Below are 18,442 nucleotides of genomic sequence, written 5' to 3'. Positions count from 1 at the left end.
GTGTCAGGCAGCCGTGCGGCATGCGTGTGCACACGTGTGTCTGCGGCTGAGGAGGGCGTCTGACCCGCTACATGGCGAGGAGGCGTTTGGGGCAGCGTTGTGCGCCTGCCCCACGTTTCCTGAAGTAGGGGCCGTGCTGTGCTGTATGTTTCCTGGCAGCGAGGTTCCCTGAGCTCACCAAGTCTGGTCTGGGGCCTTCTCGGGGGGCCGTGCCCGTAGCCGCCCCCAGGCAGAGAGCCTCCCACCTCGCCCCTCCTTCCGGGCGGCTTGGCAGGGCACGTGGGCTTCTCGGCTGTTAATTAGGATCCAGACACGCACAGCAGGTCTTGGCTCACACCCCCTTCCTTGGCCTCCTTCCCAGAGCTACTGCCCTTCAGCGGAGAAGGGGGTTATACTCGGGGCCCACGGCAGCGGCACCACCATCGCCAGCCTGGAGGACGTGGCGGCACGTTGAGCACCCCCTCAGGTGGGCTTTGCGGTCCAGATGGGGGCAGGAGTCAGGGGATAGGTGTGCACGTGCGTGGAGGGCTGGGGAAGGTGGGGACGTCCGTCATTCCTGCTCTGCACTGCCAGCCGTGTGAGCCGGGCCAAGAGCTTGGCCTTGCTGAGCCCCGAGTCTCTAACGTGGGCTGCTAGTCCTTGCCTCTTGGTTTCCCTGAGGACCTCACCGAACTCCCACGCCTGTTCTAGTTACTGCGGGTACCTGACGAAACTCAGTGGTTTAAAACAACAGGAACACTTGTTTTGCTCATGCGTTTGCTGTTTGGGGGGTTGGGGGTGGGGATAACTTATCTCTTTTCCGCTTGAGCTTAACTGGGCAGGATGGGGCGTGGGGCCGGAATAGCTGCCCGTGACCTCCCCACGTGGCTGGGGCTTCCGCACAACATGGTGGCCGGCCCCTAAGGACTAGCGTCCCGAGAGGGCCCGGTGACGTCGTATTGCCTTTTGTGACCTGCTCTTGAAGGTTACACGCGTCACTTTTGGTGATTTCTGTGTTTCACTCGAGTCACAACTCCTTGGTCAGAATCGAGGGGAGATTGTCTTTTGATGGGGCTTTTGAACGAGTAGGTGGAGAGATTCAGTGGCTGTTTTGGGTAAATACAGTCCGGGCTCCTCTTCCACCGCGCTCTGGGTCCTTGACGTCCGGCACTGGGGGAGGAGTCCGGGCATGCAGCCACGAAGCCCCACAGGTGTGGACCACTCCCAGGGGGCTTCTTCTGCCCTCACAAGCAGAACCCTTGGAGCGGGGTCTTCATCCTCAAACCCCTGCTCAGCAGTGTGAGATGGCTGGGAATGAGCAGAAATGTTCACTCACTCACCGCACACCTCTTGTGTGCCAGGCACCGTTTCGGGCTCTGGGGATCCAGCACCGAACAAAACAGGGAAAAATACGTATGTAATAAATTAAACATGTAAAATAAATGGTACGTTAGGTGGGAATGTGTTCTGTGGAGAATAGCAGAGCAGGGAAAGGGGGCAAGAGGAGGGACTGGGGCCGGGCCAGGTGGTCAGCGAGACCTTGCCGAGATGGTGACACTTCCGTAGCGGAGCGAGGGACGGAGCTGGGTGGATATTGGGGTGTGGTGGGGAGGGAGCAGCTGGTGAAGAGGGCCTGGGGGAAAGCATGGCCAGCGTGCTTAAGGAAATGTGGTTGAAACGGGGTGAGCCGGGGAAGAGCAGAGGACGTAAGGTCAGAAGCAATGGCCGTGGGGGGAGAGCCCTGTCCACAGAATGACCATGGCTTCAAGTTTGAGAGAAGTGGGAAATCCCTGCAGGATCTCTAGCACAGACATGAACTGAGCTGACTCATGGTTTTGTATCAGTGATCTCTTGCTGCGTAACAAATCACCCCTAAACAGTGCTTTGTTATTTCTTACGATTCAGTGGTTTGGCGGGTTCCACCTGTGCTCACTCACGTGGCTGTCTGGACCTGGAAGGTGGGGTGGGCTGGAACATCCACGCTGGCCTCCCTCCTGTCTGTCTGTGGGCGGGGACTCCCGCGTTCTCCTCTGAGGGGACGCACCCTCTGCTGTGCTGAATGCCTTCCCACCTGGCAGTCTCAGGGCCGCGCTCCAGGAAAGCGCCGCTGGGGGCTCCCATGGCTCCGAGGCCCAGGCCAGGAATGGCTCTGCTGCCGCCATGTCTTGTAGCAAGGAGCAGGCCGGCCAGGTCCCCGTGGCTGGGCAAGGTGTGGGCACCAAGACGCATGATCACTTGGTGGCCGCTGTCTTCCTCGTGATCTGACAGGGTCTCTGTGGCGGCCATGTTGACGACAGAATAGGAAAGGACAAAGTCAGAAAGAGGGAGACCGGTGAGAAGGCTTTCCGGTAAGACAGGCGCAAGCTGGTTGTGGTGTGGGCCGGGTGGGGTGGAGGAAGTGTGGAGAAGTGGTGGGATGCTGGGTGTGTTTTGGAAGTAGAATCAACGGGATTTCCTAATGCATTGGGTATCTGGGCAGGGAAGGGGGAGGAGCCGGGGTGACCCCGGGTTTCGGGCAGCCATTGGAGACAGTGTTGCCCTATACCGATCTGGGACATTGAGGGAGGTGCCGAGCTTTGTTTAGAAGGGAGTGGGATTAAGAACCCGATTTAGATGTGTATGACTCAAGATGCCTTTCGGACATTAGCTAGAGACATCAAGATTTCAGTCTGAAGCTCCGGAGAGAGGTCTTGGCGGCCAGGTGAAGCCGCGAGCCTGAGCAGGGTCGCCAGGAGTGCGCGTGCACAGAGCGGGAGGGCCACGGCCGGACTTTGAGCGCTCCACGCCCCGTTCCACAGCGAAGTCCGGCCTGGGGCGGACAGTTCAGCCTGCCACACGCTAGCACATTCGTATCTTCCTTTGCGGGAAACTCAAAACACAAAAGCCAAAGTGGAAAAGCACAACGAGGAAAGTAACAATTGTGCACGTTCTTATCCTCAGAATTGGCCACTCTCAGCATCTGGGCCTGTTTGTTTCTGCTTTTGTTATTTAATTAGGTGACCATCATTCCATATGAGTCTCTGTAGATGAGCGCCAGCTTGTATTTCCATAAATATTTTTATTAAACTGAAGTCATATAGTGTTGTAATTTTAAAACCAGATTTATTGAGATGTAATTCACGGCCCATACCATTCGCTCCTTCAGAGCGTCCAATTCATTGGCTCTTAGTATATTCAGAGCTGTGCCATCATCACCACATCAATTTTGGAACATTTTTACCACCCCAAAAGGAAGTTTCCTATCTGTTCTTCAGTCCCTGCACGTCTCCCCAAGCCGCCCCACCCCAGCCCTGGGTAAGTACTAACCCACTTTCTGTGCTTACGGATTTGTTCATTCTGGATATTTCCTACAAATTGAATCATACGTTCAGGTAATTTATATGAATTTACCTGAAGAAATTGGAGCAAAGCAAAAGGGACTGTTTAACTTCAATTTCACGTTAAGATCTTGGACTTACTGGTGAATCCCAGCTTTGAAAGAGAGCGCCTGCCTTCTCGTCCACCTCCCATCTTCTCTCCCAAGGCTCCCGGTTCATGTTCTGTGGTTATTTTCACTTTTGCTGGATGACAGTCCCCACGGTCCAAGCTCACAGTTATTTGGGGGAGTCCCAGGTTGAATGGGCTCAACGCCTGCCCACCTCCACTCCTGGACTTCGTTCGAGTTCAGCTCCTACCGGGGTGGGTTCTGGGGTGAAGAAGTTTGTATCTGGAGAGTCTGCTCCTTTGGTCCATTCGTCTGTGAGGCTGTTTCTCTTAGACTCTTCCCTTGAACGACATCTAACTGGGTCTAATACTCTTGGATCAGTTTCCTTCCCTCTTGCTCTGCATTTCTTCTGTTGTTTCTGGCATCAAATATTGCTATGGAGGATAAAGCTAGCCTAATGTTTTTTGGTTTTTTTTAAAAGATTTTATTTATTTGAGAGCGAGAGAGAGCGAGCGAGCATGAGTGGGGGAAGGGGCAGAGGGAGAGAATATCCAGGCAGACTCCCACTGAGCATGGAGCCCCGCTCGGGGCTCGATCTCACGACCCATGAGATCAGGACCTGAAATGAAATCGAGAGTCAGACGCTTAACCTACTGAGCCACCCAGGCGCCCCGAGTTAGCGTAATGTTAAAAAATCCTGAAAGTTGACTCATTTTTCCCAGCTGGACACCTGAAGGCTTCATTACTCCTGAAATTCAGTGGCTCAGCCAGGGTGTTAGTTGTCTCGTGTTGCGTAACAAATCGCCCCACTCTGAGCAGTTTAACACAACACACACACAGGCCGTCTCACAGCTTCTGGGGGTCAGGAGCCTGGCTGGACCCCCTGCTTCACGATCTCTCCCAGTCTGAGGTGGTGTTGGCCCAGGGTCTTGGTGTCATCTGAAGGCCCGACGAGGCGGGGATGCACTTCCGAGCTCACCGGGTGGCCGGGTGGCCGTTGGCAGCCCTCAAACCCTTGTGCATCGGTGGTTCCTGGCAGCCGGCGCTTGCCACATGGGCCTCTGTCTTCCAGCAGCTCACGCCTTCAAACGTGCAGGCTAGGAAGGCACTGGCCAGCTCTATTGATAAGGGAGCCTCGGTCTTCCCTGCCCTTCTCGTTCCTCTCCGTCCTCTGCGCCGAGACTGGGCGTGGGCAGCTCTGTTCCGATGCTAAACTTGTTTTGACAGCATGAGGTGGCTCTCCCAGCCTTCCCTGGTCCCATTCTCCCCTCAGAGAGGCTGTGCTGGGGCTCTGGTTAGGCAGCGAGGAGCTTTTGTCGGAGCCCTGGGCCCTGCCGTCTGCTGGGGGGTCGGTAAAGCTCTGGTGCGCACAGTGTCCTCCTCCTTACCTTCCCAGTCAGCCCCTCTGGCCTCGAGTGGAATCCGTATCGGGGTCATTGTTCACCCCATTTCTCCCCAGCAGCCTCCCCACGGGTTCCCAGTGAGGAGTGGGAACAGCAGACCCCGACTCAGTTTACTTCCCTGCAGCTGTGGGGGCATTGGGGAGGGTGAGCTGAGAAGTTCTATACCCAGAATTGTCTCTCTCTTCTCTTGGCTACCAATATGTAATGTTTGTCTCATTGGGTTTTGTTCTTTGGTGAAAAACAATTTTTTTCTATTTTTTACTTTTGGGGGGAAGGGAAGTCTGCGATGCAGTCCAACCCTCCATCTGCACACAGGAGTTGCCCCAGATGGTGCGTAAGGCCCCTTGCAGCCCAGACTAGATCCTGACTCTGAGTCTCTGCCCGCCCCAGGAGAGCCAGCTCAGCGGTCATCAGGGCCTTTACCTCTGGGAGGGGACGCCACCCTCCTCAGCCCTGAGCAAGGACAAGGGATGGGAGTGTCTGTCCAGCCGACTGCCCCCGGGGGACTCGGAGGATGCTGGCAGGGTCAGCCAGGAATGTGTGCCTACCACAGCTGTGGCCTGGGTCAGCTAAGGATTCTCTGGCCCCTGGGGCGGCCCAGACAGCTAGGCTGGGCAGGTGCCCCAGCTCGGGAGGGGGGCTCTCCTACAACTTGGTCCTCAGGGGGCTTCTGTTTCTCTGGCATCTTGAATTGGGGTAACTACCCTGCCAGGGCCTGCCTCGGAGGGACCAGGAGGGACCACCTGCCCTTCCTCTGAGGGCCATTCCTCTCTGCCAGGATCAAGCAGGTGTCTCTTCTCGCATGGGTGGCAAAGCCCACCCAGAGAGGCCGCAGTCTGCTGAGTTTTCCGGGAGGATGGCAGAACTCAGCTTCCTCACTGCCTCGCTCCCCACCTGCCTGCCTACCAGGCTGTCAGGCTACTGCCAGCCCCCGGGAACCGAGCGATGCCCTCGTGCCCTGAAGCCAGTCCCTGCAATTACCGGTTGGCAGGCCCAGGGGCCAAGTGTGCCAGCCGGCATGGCAGCTTGCTGGCGGCCAGTGTGTGCCTGGGGCCTGTCCTGACCAGCTTAGCCACATGGGGCACGGAGTTGATCCGAGGACGGGGGAGATCGGGTCTGAGCTCGTCCCGGTCTCCGGAGCCCGTGGGGGATGTTCGCCTTCCCCCTTCCTGGCGAGGCCTAGGATCCCATCCCTGCAGTTCAGAGCTCACTCACGGCTGGAAGACCGGCGCCTCCCACCACGGGGCTGAGCCTCCCCCCCCACCCCGGGGCAGGTGCTCTGCCTTCCCTCCCACTCCCTCCCCAAGCCCATGGTGTGTGCACGAGGAGAGGTGCGTGCAGGGTGAGTGTGTGCACACACTCGTTCACCGGCAGGCCTCTACCAGCGCGTGCACCGCTGCCTGCCTGGCCGGTGTACGCCACACGTGGTCATGCCATGAACGCCATCCGGCTGGGTGCGCGTGCGTGTTCCTGTGGTGTGAGTGGTCTGCGTCCCAGGTTACCAGCGTCCACGTCCGTGTGCAACCGCGGGAGTGCGCACACGTGTGAGGTCTTGCACACGCACGAGTCTGCATGCTTGTGTGGCTGCAGTGTATGTGAGCACGTGTGCGTGAGTCACAGTGGGCGTGTACGAGTGTGAGCGCGTGTCTCTGGCCGGGGTGACTAAGGCCAGGGAAGTTCATCATCACTGCCCCAGCTCGAGGGGGAAATCCTCTTGGGTCTGAAGTGGAAAAGGCCAGGGGCTGAAGGGCTCCACGGTTCTCAGGCTCCAGGCAGCGTTCCCAGGCCCTCTCGCCAGGGAACTAAGTCAGGGTGCGGGGAAGCCTGCACAGGCGCTAAGGGGACGAGGGCAGAGTCAGATTTCCCTTTTGGAAGTCCCCTCTGGGGGCTGGTGTTGGCAGGCATGGCGGGGCCTGGGAGCCTGGTGAGGAGGAGAGGGGAGGCCTGGACCAGGCCAGCAGCGTGGACGGGAGGAGGGCGCAGATCTGAGCGACGTTAGGATGCAGAATGGACAGCAAGCACGTAGGAGCCCCCAGCCCGTGTCCGGCTCCAGTGACCGGGTGTAGCAGGCTTTCCCAGAGACTAGGCGGCTGCTGGGGCAGCCTGTGCCGGGTCTGTCCTGGCTGGTGCGGCCGCACTGGGTGAGCGCAGCAACGTGGCGAACAGGAGGAGAGACAGCTTGGACGGCTGGGGAGAGGCGCCTGTGGCCCTCTGGGAACAGGAGGGTGCCCAGGAGGTGCCTGGGGCTGCAGGGTGGGCATCCAGGGAGCAGGGGCTCTGAACAGTCCTGCATTCCTTGTGGTGACTCGGCCCCAAACGGGGGCCCTTTCGTTTGGGGTGTTCACTGGAGTCTGAGTTGGCCATGGGGCCCTGAGCTCCGAGACCTGGTTTGCACGCGGCCTGCGGAGCACCTGGCCCAGCGCCATCCGGGTCGGCGAAGCCAAGGCCCACAGGGCGGTGACCTCCCCAGAGTCGCCTGGTAAGGCAGGCGGGGCTGCGGCCACCCCTTTGTGGGAGAGCCCTCCTGGCGCCTGGGGAGCCTCTGTAATTACAGGGCCAGGAGGCAGCCGCTCCCAGCCTGGCCTTCACCCCGCGAGGCCGCGCGTGCATGGGTGGCGGGTGGTTTCCAGGTGTGTCTCAGGAAACCTGGCATCCCCGGCGGCTTGCGGCTGCGGCCTGCCTCTGCCGGCTCTATTTTGGGGTCGGGATCCACCCCACTCCAGCTGGAGGAAGGAAAAGGTGTATTTCAGTATGTCCTGTGGGTGTGGGGAGCAGGGGAGAGACAACCCACTGCCGCCCAGGGTACGGGGTGTGAGGGGTGACCCACGGCTGTCCAGGTGGAGGAGGAAGTGGCGGCCGGCTGGGCGGAGAGGACGGTGAGAGCCAGCCCGGCTTTCATGTGGCCCCAGGAGGCCGGGTTGGCAGACCCTGTCGGGCTGGAATGCGGGTCTGCAGCCTGCGTGGCCCCGCCTGAGACCTGCCCCAGCCGATTCCCACCCCGTGGGTGCCCAGCTCCGGCCCTCCGCGTTCCCCCCGTCTGGGCGGAGGGTGAGGGCAGGTCGCACGGGGGGAGCTGACACCACTGCCCTCCAGCACAGGGGTCCATATTCCAGCTTCTGGCCTCCTGGGGGCTCCTTGGGCCCAGCCGGGTCCTGCCCCTCCTTCCGGGCTCTGCTCAGAGCCATCCTCCACGCAAGGCCCTCCCCATCCTGGGCTTCGCTCTGACTCCCCTCTGCCAGCCTCACCTTGCGTAGGGCCTGCGGCAGGGGTGAGGGCTGCTGCAGAAAGTGGCTTGGTGTGCGGGCCTGGGAGGTGGGTGTCATGACCCTCGCCCATGGAGGTGGCCCAGAGCGTGGACGGCGGCGCGCGTGGACGTGCGTGGTGCGTGGGAGGCATGTGGGTGGTTCTCCTTCATTTCCTCCGTGCGGGGTGTTCGCAGGCCTTCGGGAACCAGAGCCCAGGCTGTCCGGACACAGCCCCGTGACTCCAGGAATGACTAATTCCACTCCAGCAATAAGCTCTTGGAAGCTCTGAGAAATGACTTTTTCCCCTTCTTGCTGCTTCATTAAGCTCTTCCTGAGTGAGTGGAATGAGGATTGTCCTAATCCCCTGGCATGAGGCAGGGGGCTCAGGGAGCTGGGCGAGACGGGTCCACGGTGGCCCCTAGTCACCAGCAGACACTGGGGCAGGGGTGGGGAGGGCACCCGAGGTTCCGCCAGCCCCACAGGTGCCAGGGCGGGGGGCCTGGAAGTCCTGGCTCCCTCCTCCTTGTCCCCAGGAGGGACCTCAAGGCCTGGGCCTGGGGGCCTGCCCCTCTCCTCTGGGTCACGGCTGCCAGCCCGCCCAGATGGGAATGTCTACCCACCCTCGAGGCTGCTGGAACTGAAGAAACGGTTCAGGCCTCACCTACCCCAACACATCTCGATGGCCCCTTTCTCTCTGCAGGCAGGAAGACACAATGCAGGGAGGGGTCGGTGACTGGGGTCCTTGTCCACAGGTGTTCCTGGCCCTGGGGGAGCTGCTTCTGTCCTGCAACTGGGCTGTGGTTGCTGACATCCTGCTGGTAGGTGTGGGCGCTGTCCTGGGGCCTCTTGAGGGGAGGGAGCTGGGGTCTGGCTGGCTCAGGGCTGGGAGGGGCTTCAGAGGCCGTGGGGTAGGGGACCACTGTCCTGGGACAGTTACCTTGGACCAGGCCTTCCTCATACTCTCAGACATACCGTCTGACCATCACCTCCATTTTGCCAACAGGCAGATGGAGGGTCAGAGAGGGCAGGTGACCGAGGTCACATAGCATGCCAAGGCACTGAGCCAGAACAGGAGCCTGGGCTCCGTGTTCAAGCCCTCCCTCTTCCTTGACTACACTTCTCAGCAAGCAGGCTCTTTGGCCTGGACTCGGGGTGTGGACAGGGATGTGGGGCTTCAGGTTAACGCCACTGAACCTGGTGGGTCCAGGCTGCCAGGCAAGGGGTCGGCTCAGGCTGTAAGGAGGCCCAGTGCTGGCCCACCCACGGGACTCTGCTACGTCCAGAGTCTGGCGTGGCCCTCCCCGGGCCTCACGCTGTCCGTCCAGCCTCCCTGCCTCCCTCTAGGAGAGGTCAGGGGAGGACTTTGAACACTAGTGAGCTGTGCCCTTGTGGGTAACACAGGACCCCAGACCCGGGGACCCCCACAGGCCTCCTCCTGCCTCCTGGAAGGCTGGCATAGTCCAGCCCCGAGCATAGGGGAGCCAGGGAGCCCAGCGATGGGCTGACAGCCGTCCTGAGGTGACCAGGGCTAGGGCCTGGCCCCAGACGCAGGAGACAGACCTGGACTTCAGCCCTGCTTCTGCCACTCCCTGGCTGCGTGTGACGTGGGCAAGTCGCTCTGTGTCTCCAGGCCTCAGTTTCCCCGTGTGGACAGTGGGGTGAAATACTCATGGGTTGCTGTGGGTGTGAAATGACGAGGATGCCGGCCGGGGCTCCTCACAGGGCTCTCCACCTTCTTGTCTCCTGCCTCCCAAAGGACTCCTGAACCCGCAAACTGAGTTTGAAAGGGCCATTGAGGCCTGCTCGAATACTGCCATTGATGGGGTGCTCACTCCCTGCCTAGACGTTCTGCCCCCCACCCTATGGCCCAGGCTCAGCGGGTGTAGACAGTGCTGCCCTTTGATTCCCGGGGTGTACCAGCTGCAGGGTTGGTGGGTCTTTTGTGCTCCTCCCTCCCTCCAGACAGAGGACCTGGGCTCCTGCCCAGACTTGGCCACAGACCCGATGAATGGCCTTGGGCCTCAGTTTCCTTGTCTATAAAAAGGAGTGATGGTAACCGGCCTGGCAGGGTGAGCCAGGTGGCCTGTAGGAGAGCCCTCAGTAGACGGGAACGTGCTGGCAAACGTCTTCCCTGGGGTTGCCCACTTTTAGACGCCCCCCCCACCCTGGCCTCTGGGGCATCCAGGTGGGGCTGAAACCCGCCCCTGCTGCTTCCTCCCCCCACCACAGCGCTGTCCCCTTTCCACACGGCAGCCCCGCAGATATGTGAGGACGGCGCCTGTGTCCCCCCAGTGTCTGTGTTTGCAAGAATGATTAACCTGGCAGAACTTTTGTAGAGCTGTGTGTGTGCTGGGGGCGGGGGGGCAGGTGCGGGGTGGGGGGACAGGGCCAGCCAGCCGTGGTTTGACCCATCCGGCTCTGGGGAGCTGTCTGGAGCTGCCCAGGGGGCTGTGCCAGCTGCGGTCCGGCCGACCAGGCGTTCCCTGGGGTCCCCCTGGCTTGGAGGCAGCGAGTCTCTCCATCCCGGGGAGGCTTTCTATCCCCCTACCCCCTTCCGGAAGCCCCTCAGTGAAAGATTGCCTTTAGACCCTTTGGTGGTCGGTGCTGGACCAGTCCTTGCATCCTTGGAGCTCAGTTGTCCCACAGAGAAAGTGGGGAGGCTCTGGGAGGAGCAGGTGGGGGCCAGGTTGTGGGGGACGGGGTGTGTCCATGGAGGGGCAGGCGTGGGAGGTGACGGAGGCCCGGAGCGCAAGAAGCCATGTGCGGGAGGGGCGGGTGGTAGCTGGAGCCTCAGAGGGTCCCTGGAAGCTGGCATTGCCACCAGTGAGGCAGGAGCAGCCCCAGGGGCAGGGAGGGCAGGAGCGCGGAGAGGGGTGTAGCCGGGGTGGGATCCGGGCAGGGAGCGTGCACAGGGGTGCAGGAGGCCCCGCGGCCCAGCCAGCTACCTGCATCGTGCATGTTCCCGAGGGGTCAGAGGTGACGGCTCCACACCCCCCATCAGTCCGCGAGGGACACCGTTCTTCCTGGCCCTCTGATCCACAAGGAGAACCCAGCCCCTCCCTGGGAAGACACTGCAGGAGTTGTCTGGTCCAGGGGCTCTCGAACCCCCGTGAGCGTAGGAACCGGGTGTGGGGAACTCGAGGCAGATTCTGCTTCCAGGCTCTTTGTCCTCAGAGTGTGGTCCAGTGGGTGTATGCGGGCGTCCAGGATGGTCCTTCCTCAGAACTTCCCAAATGGTCCTGGTATGGACGGCCTCAGAGCGCCCAGGGAGAACACTGGTCTAGCACCGTGACCCAGCTCCCCATTCCACGAACCCCCTGCAGGCTCTGACGGCACATTCTGTCCTTGAATCCATACCCTCTGATGGGAGGCTCACTCCCTGAACCCAAGAAGCCCCTGCCTTCCGAAATCTCAGTGAGGAAGAGGGTCTGGCTCCCACACAGCCAAGGCCCCCCCCAGACCCACCTCCAGCACCCCCTCCTCGCCCGGAAGGCCTTGGAGGGTCCTGCTCCCCAGAAGGCTGGGATCGTGCCTCCCCAGGCTGAGCTCCCTGCGCCCCCTGCGTGCCCTGACTGATGGCGTCTCCAGCTCCCTCACAAGCCCCCTGTGTGTCTGGCCCCCCCGAGGGTGGCTTGCAGCCAGCCTGCCCAGTGCCAGCAGGAGGGAGTGGAACTCACCAGCTGCCCCTGGTCAGGTCTGTCCTCTGGGGTCCTCCTCCTCGGATTTCCCCCCGCCCCCCTGAGGCTACCACCCTCCTGTTCTACCTGGGCCCTAGTAGTCCCAGTGCTTCCCTGCTCTGCCCACCCGTCGGTACCACCCTCCCCAGCTGAGTGGGGAGTGCAGGAGGCAGGCTGCCAGCGAGTGCGTACCTGGTGGTTGCCGCTCTGACGTTCTGCAGGCCCTTGGTTGGCGCAGGCTACGCCCCAGGCTATAAAGGGACCGGCTCTTCTGAGAAAGAACAGTCAGAAACAGAGGTGCTTTGTCTCAGAACAGAGTGGGCCTGCGGTTTTAGGAACCCAAAGCCTCTAACTTCTAAAATTACCAGCTTTGCCCACCCCCCCGGGCTATATGGAGGCAACAGGACAGAGCAGGTAGGGCACCCACCTCTCCTGCCTCTGGCAGCAGGGGCCGGTCTGGGCCCAGCCCTTCCTGGGGCCATGGAAGGGACCCGACTCTGAGGGTCCAAGCACCCAGCACGGACTTCTCCAGGGCCCACCTCCAGAAACAGCAGTGCATAATCGCGTAATTATGGGGCAAGAAGGAGGCTCGAGGGGCCGGTGCAAAGCCGTGCTCAGCTCCTTCTCTGGCTTGTTGGCAGGTCCCAGTGAGGGGGCAGGTCCAGCTTCTCTCGCCGCCTGGACAGAGTGGCGCAGTGTCTGACCCGGGCCCCCTGTCGTCACCCAGGGAGGGACTCCTGCTGCACAGTCCCACCTGCCTGTCTTGTGCCCCCCAGGCGCTGGGCTCCTGCCTCCACCTCTGCTCACTCTGTCCCCCCCCCCCCCCCGCCCCGGAATGCCCGTCCCTCTCTCTCCGCCTGTCGTCTGTGTGCAGGACACCTAGGTCTTGGGGATCGGGCTCTGGGGGACCTTGGGACTGTGTGGCCTCTGCTTGAACCCCCCCTCCCCCCGCTGCCAGCCTGGCTTCTGGCTGGGTTCTACCGGACTTGTCTGCTTGGCAGACTTTCGCCTAGTCTCCCCCTGATCCCGGTGCCCCGCTGTGCTCCAGGGAGCTCGAGGGAAATCAGACAGGGGCTTTGTTTCCCAGACACTGTGGGGGTAGCGGGAGGACAAAGGAGGAACCTTCCAGTGCGGGGGGTGCGTGTTCAGTTGGGGTGCACACAGGGCCTGTGGGAGCTGAGGACAGGCACCCGAACTCTGGGAAGGTCAGTCCTGAAGGACAAGTAGGGGTGCTCTGGCTGGACCGGAGTGGGGAAGCCTTGCCGGGCAGAAATGTCTGGAAGTGTTCTGCCTCCCAGGGTCATAGGGCATTCTTCCGGTCTGCCGTCCCCGTGAAGAATGGTAATGAACACAGCCCTCCAGTAGGTCCCGTACTTAGCCCTGTTTGGGGATGTGGACACTGAAGTCACACAGCTCGTGAGTGGGGGGTCTGGGATTGGAACCCAGACACTCTGACTGACTGCAGAATTCCTACCCTCTCCAGCGAGGCCGCCTTTGGTCTCTGCCCAGTGGGGCTTGAACTTCCCAAGAGAAGGGCCCAGGCCTCTGCGCCCCGAGCCCGGGCACCCATGCACGCCCATGCTGGCCTGTACTCCCGCCCCTAGCCCTAAGTTGGGATGCCCCGTCTTTGGTGTCGCAGCCATGCCAGTCCCAGAGCAAGCCCTCGGGAGGGGGGCCCTCATCCGGGCCGTGGCACCCCCACCCCTCGGCTGACCCCCTTCCATCCCACTGGCTTGGCCAGCCTGCCACAGCTCCCGGCGTGTCCTCGGCAGGGGGAGCAGGAGGCGGGATGGGGGGCGCCCACGCCTGCCCTTGCTTGGCGAGCTGCCCTGCTGCTCCCATGTCTTGCAGTCCGTGGTCCTGCCCCGGTGCCGGGGCACAGCAGAGGCACTTCAGATCACGGTGGGCCACGTCCTGGGAGACGCCGGCAGCCCTTACGTCACTGGACTCGTAAGGGCGGCTCCCCGGTGGGGTGGGGCAGGGGGAACTGCGCGTGCCAAGGCCTGCAGGCTGGCCGGCGGGCCTGGCAGACGCAGCCTCTCCCCGCAGATCTCCGGCATCCTGAGGGCCGGCCGCCCTGACTCCTACCTGCAGTCCTTCCTCAGCCTTCAGCAGAGTTTCCTGTGCTGCACCTTCGTCATCGCCCTGGGGGGCGGCTGCTTCCTGCTGACCGCGCTGCGGCTGGAGGGGGACCAGGCCCTGGCCCGGCAGCCTGGCACAGGTACCCCACCCTCACACCCCTGCCGGGCCCGGGGGGGAGCCCCACAGGAGCAAGGAGCACAGGCCGCCCCGGAGCCGGCTGGTCTGCTCGCTCATTTAGAAGTGGTCCTCACGTCCCCGCTACGCGCCCCACGCAGGGGGGTGAACACCCAGACGCTCTAGAAGCTAGAGACAGGCAAGAAACAGGCAGAAAGAGCGAAGACGGCGTACGTGCAAGAGAGGCGTAAAGTAGGCCAGGGGGGGACGGGAACCCACAGGCGCAGTTCGCCGTCGTGGAAAGGGTTGCCCTAAAGGTCCTCCCTGCACAGGTGACATTGGGGCAGGGGTTTGGAGGAGGTGAGGCAGCGAACCATGCCGCTATCTGGGGGAAGGGGCTCCCGGCAGACAGCTCGTTCAAAGGCCCCGAGGTGAGAACGTGCTGCTGTGTCTGAGGCCCGGCAGAGAGGCCAGTGTGGCTGGAGCGGGAGCAGGGCCGACGGTGGTAGGGATGAGGCCGGAGCAGGCGGCTGGGGGCCTCGTAGGGACCGTGGCCTTAACTTCGAGACGGAGCCACAGTGTCGTTTCCTGCAGACGGGCCCCAAGGTGTTTTATTTATAGTGCAGAAGCCCCACTGCAGTTGCTGTGTGGAGAACGGCCTGGGGGGGGGGGGTCAGCGTGGAAGCAGGGGGCACAGGAGGCCCTGCATCACCAGGGGAAGCAATGGGGCTGACCCTGGGGGTGGCCTTGAAGGTGGGGAGAAGGGGTTGCATGTGGAGTTCATTCTGAAAGCAGAAGTGACAGGGTTTCCTGACAGACTTGCCCCGGCCTGGTCCCAAGGCCCTTCTGCCTCCTCTGGGGCCGGCTGAGCCTCCTTCCTCCTGCAGGGACCCCCGACAGCAAGGACGCGGAGAGCCGAGCCCTGCTTTCTGGCACCCGTGTCGCTGCAGAAGACCCCTGAGGCCCCCGCTCACCCTGCTCGCACCACGCCCGCCGGTCCCCCCAGCACCAGCGCCTCTGTCCCCCTTTGGCTGTGGCTCTGGGACTCCGGCCGAGCTGCACCTGTCACAGCTTCGCTCCCAGCCGGGGAGCTGGCAGGGCCCGTGGCCGGGCTGGGGATTGAGCTGTCAGCGCCGTCTGCGGGAGGCCTGGGCCCGCGCCTCTCCCCGCACGAGGCCGCTCCAGCCTGGGGCCCCCCGCCTGGCTGCCGTGGGCCCTGATTCAAGTGTGGCCCATGGATTCAGGCCGTTTACAACCCTGTTAGAGCCTCCAGGTATCTCTGCTGGGAGTGGGGGCGGGAGGGGGGGAGGGCAGCCCGGGCCAGGGAGCAGGGCTACTCCCCACCTGGACCCTGCAGGTCAGGAAGGCAGAGGACACCCCTTTGCCCGAGTCACCCTCTGAACCGAAGGTGGGGGCCATCCGCTAGCCTCGGAGGGCGGTTTCCACTCTGGTGCTGGTGTGGCTTCGAGCACCCGGAGGAGGAACGTCAGATCCCACCCCGAGTCAGCTGCCCTGGAACCACGCTGGGGGCCTCGCACCCCGGCCCCCCACCCGCCGCTCATGCACCAATCCCGGCACAGCGCGTGGGGAGGGCTGGCTCTGCGGGACTCCCACTTGCCGTTGGGCTCAGAGCAGCTGGGCGCGGCAGGAGACCAGCAGCTTCCAGGCAGACAGCCGTGGGGAGGCATGTCCTTTCTGCCCCGTGAGCACAAGCTTCTCTCCTCCGCCCCTGGTGCCTGGCCAGCAGGGCCTGCCTCCCAGGTGCCAGGCTCTTGCTCACCTCCTGACCCTTGCTTGCCCCGTCCCTGCCTCTCTGCCCCCACTGCTGGACGGACAGGCTCCAGGAGTGGACCCTCCAGCTGAGCGCATGCCTGCCCCCCCTTCCCAGCCCTGCCTCAGGAGTGGCCGCCCCTAGGCTGACCAGCCCCTCCACCTGCAATCTGACCCTTGGAGCTCATAGAACCGGCTGCTCCTGAACTTATAAGGAAAAGCCTATTTGGTAAGGGACCTGCACCCAGTTACAGTGTATGCAGGGTTCCCACATCGCTAAGCAGTTTTCTCCTACCCTCCACTCGTTTCTGACCCTGTGTACCCAGACATAAGGTCAGAGTCCACGGGGTAAGGGTTCCGTCCTACAAGACGGCTCGCCCCCAGCCCCACCCACTGGACAGGCCAAGCACAGGTGCACGTCTTCAGCTGTGCTTCTAACCAACCGGCTACGAATCAGAGGCTCCCATGCCCCGTCCTCAGATTCTGTTAACAAGCTAGAGCGGCTCACAGACCTCGGGAAACTCATTTACTCATTAGATCACCGGTTTATAATAAAAGGACACAACTCAGGAACAGCAGGTGGAAGAGAGGCCCAGGGCTAGGAGTGGGGCGGGGCAGGGCCGCCGTGCCCCCTCCAGGAGCCCCACTCCGCCAGCACCCCCACATGCTCACCCTATTCTTTTTGGCTTTTATGGACGCTTCATTACTTAGACACCATTGATTAAACCATTGGCTTTTGGTGATTGATTCAACCTCCAGCCAGTCATCTGTCCCCAGAGGTCAGGGGGTGGGACTGGGAGTTCTGGCCTCCAGCCCCCACCCCGTAGGTGGGGTCCAAATGCCATCTCATTAACAAACAAAAGGCACCTTTAGGTCTCTCAGCATTTAGGAAATTCCAAGGGTTTTAGGAGCTCTGCGCCGGAAACAGGATGAAGACCAAACTTGTAAGTCCCACGATCACGCTTGGTTTCTCCCACGCTTGGTTTCTCCCGAGAAGGAAACGCCCAGTCTGGGGCCGGGGGGCCAGGATGCCACAGACCCGCTTGGCATCACTGGCTGTGTGACCTGGGCCACTTCCTGCAGCTCAGACGTCCGGCTGTGTGTTAAGAGGGCCTTGAATGTGGCTTTTCCAGCCCCCATTGTGTGATTCCCACAGGCTGGGTCCGGGCCCACGGAGGCCCCGTCTAGGGTCTCAACCGTCCTCCCTGTGCCCCTGGAAAGCACCCCTGAGAGGCTCAGTTCCCAGAAAATGGGAGAGGGCTTTCCAAGAGTCAGAACGGCCACTCTGCCTGCCCCACCCCAGAGTCCAGCGGCAGGGGAAGAAGATTGAAAACCTCCTCGTGCGAGTTCCAGAAACAGGTGGGGGGGGGCAGTGGCTCTGACTCCAACCCCGCCCGTGGACCTCACAGCCCAACACAGGGCAGGGAAGCACCAGGCCAAGTGAGCACACCTGTGGGCAGAGGAAGGGCTTCTGTGCCCCAGGACCCTCTGCACAGATGGTGGGGGGAGCTGGCAAACAGCAGGAGAGGGTGTGGGGGAAGGGCACTCCCCCTGGAGAGGACGGCGGCAGCGGTACAGGGATGGGGCAGAGGGCTTCTGTGATCTTGCAAGGTGTGTGTGCTCTGGGGGCCGGAGAGGAGGCAGGAGAGACCTGCAGGGACCGGGGGCTTCAGCTGTAGAGGGGCTACGGCTCGAATCCTGAACCCAGGGTTTTCTGACGCAGTATATCGCGGGATTTGGGTCGCTGGGCTGGACAGGGTGGGCCTGCTAGGACTGAGCTGGACAGAATGCCCAGCTAGGAGTTTACAGGGTGTTCTCATCTAAAGTCTGGGGGCCGGGCAGGCGCCTGGGCTGGCGGGCTCTGCAGCTGTGCCCACACTCCCACCACTCCTGTGTCACAGGGCGGTCACTCAGGCCTCGCCGCCCTGGGGCCACAGGTGTGGGTCCCTGAGAGCTCAGCCTCTCAGGCCGAGCAGGGCGTGGTCAATCGAGCACACCTGTCTGGCCTTAAGGACAGTTCTGAGCAACTGCAGAGGCCTTGAGGCTCGTGTAGCCTCTTTGTGGGGAATGCACCACTCAGCAGGCCTGGGCCCTCAAGCCTCACCCACCCCCTCCGTGTATTCGCCGCTCATCCCGGACAGCACGAGCATCCCGGCTCCCGGGTGTCATCATGGCTCTCAGGTGTGTGTCGGTCAGCGTGCTCAGCTCTGCGTCCGCGTGCGAGCATGTGAGGGTGTCGTGGTCCACTCTTCCATCCCGACCTCAGGCTGGGAGGGTGGAGCACGGGCCTCGAGATGGTCACCCCAACCCTGGCTTATCCCCCTGCAACACCAGACACTGTTCTGTCCGCTTCACTCCCTGGAGGGCCCGTCCTTCCTCCATGTCTGAGTGGGAATGTGAAGTGTTGGGTTGAATGCGGCCTCTAGAGACACAGCTGGCAGGAGGCCACTGGCTCCAAGCTTTACCCACACAGGGAGGTACGGGACTACGTCTGCTCCTCCCGTGTGGCTCTCAGGGTTGGAGGGCTGTGTGCAGAAGACACCGAGGGGCCATCTGGGGCCAGAGCGGGAGTTGCTGGAAGCATAGTAGGAGCTCGCAGAACTGATGGGAACAATGCAGATTGGGGGGTCAGGGCTCCTGGGCCGTCTTATTGGGGGCCTTCCCCAAAGCGCCAGATGATTTTTCCCTGTTTTCTTGCCACCCTACTCAAGATTTAAAGCCCGGGGTAAGAGCGTCCAGTTGGATCCG

The 18,442-nt window shown here is 61.9% G+C and overlaps 1 protein-coding gene across 3 annotated transcripts in view; it reads left to right on the top strand.

Annotated features, from left to right (window-relative positions):
* SPNS3 (SPNS lysolipid transporter 3, sphingosine-1-phosphate (putative)) overlaps positions 1 to 16,441 on the top strand; it is a 36,694-nt gene extending 20,253 nt beyond the window's left edge. For 2 of the 3 annotated variants that reach the window (XM_026520692.4, XM_026520691.4), the window contains exons 9-12: positions 8,804 to 8,869; positions 13,580 to 13,678; positions 13,778 to 13,949; positions 14,812 to 16,441. In XM_026520692.4, coding sequence (XP_026376477.1) covers positions 8,804 to 8,869; positions 13,580 to 13,678; positions 13,778 to 13,949; positions 14,812 to 14,885 — 411 coding nt within the window. In that variant the 3' untranslated portion in view covers positions 14,886 to 16,441. The remainder of the gene's footprint in view (positions 1 to 8,803; positions 8,870 to 13,579; positions 13,679 to 13,777; positions 13,950 to 14,811) is intronic. The other variant, XM_026520693.4, reaches the window with a different exon arrangement.
* Positions 16,442 to 18,442: the final 2,001 nt, after the last annotated feature.

Source organism: Ursus arctos, unplaced genomic scaffold, assembly GCF_023065955.2.
Source record: "Ursus arctos isolate Adak ecotype North America unplaced genomic scaffold, UrsArc2.0 scaffold_14, whole genome shotgun sequence".
In the NCBI taxonomy this organism is placed as follows: domain Eukaryota; kingdom Metazoa; phylum Chordata; class Mammalia; order Carnivora; family Ursidae; genus Ursus; species Ursus arctos.
The sequence above is the reverse complement of the archived record's forward strand: the minus strand, read 5'-3'. Positions and strand labels throughout refer to the sequence as shown.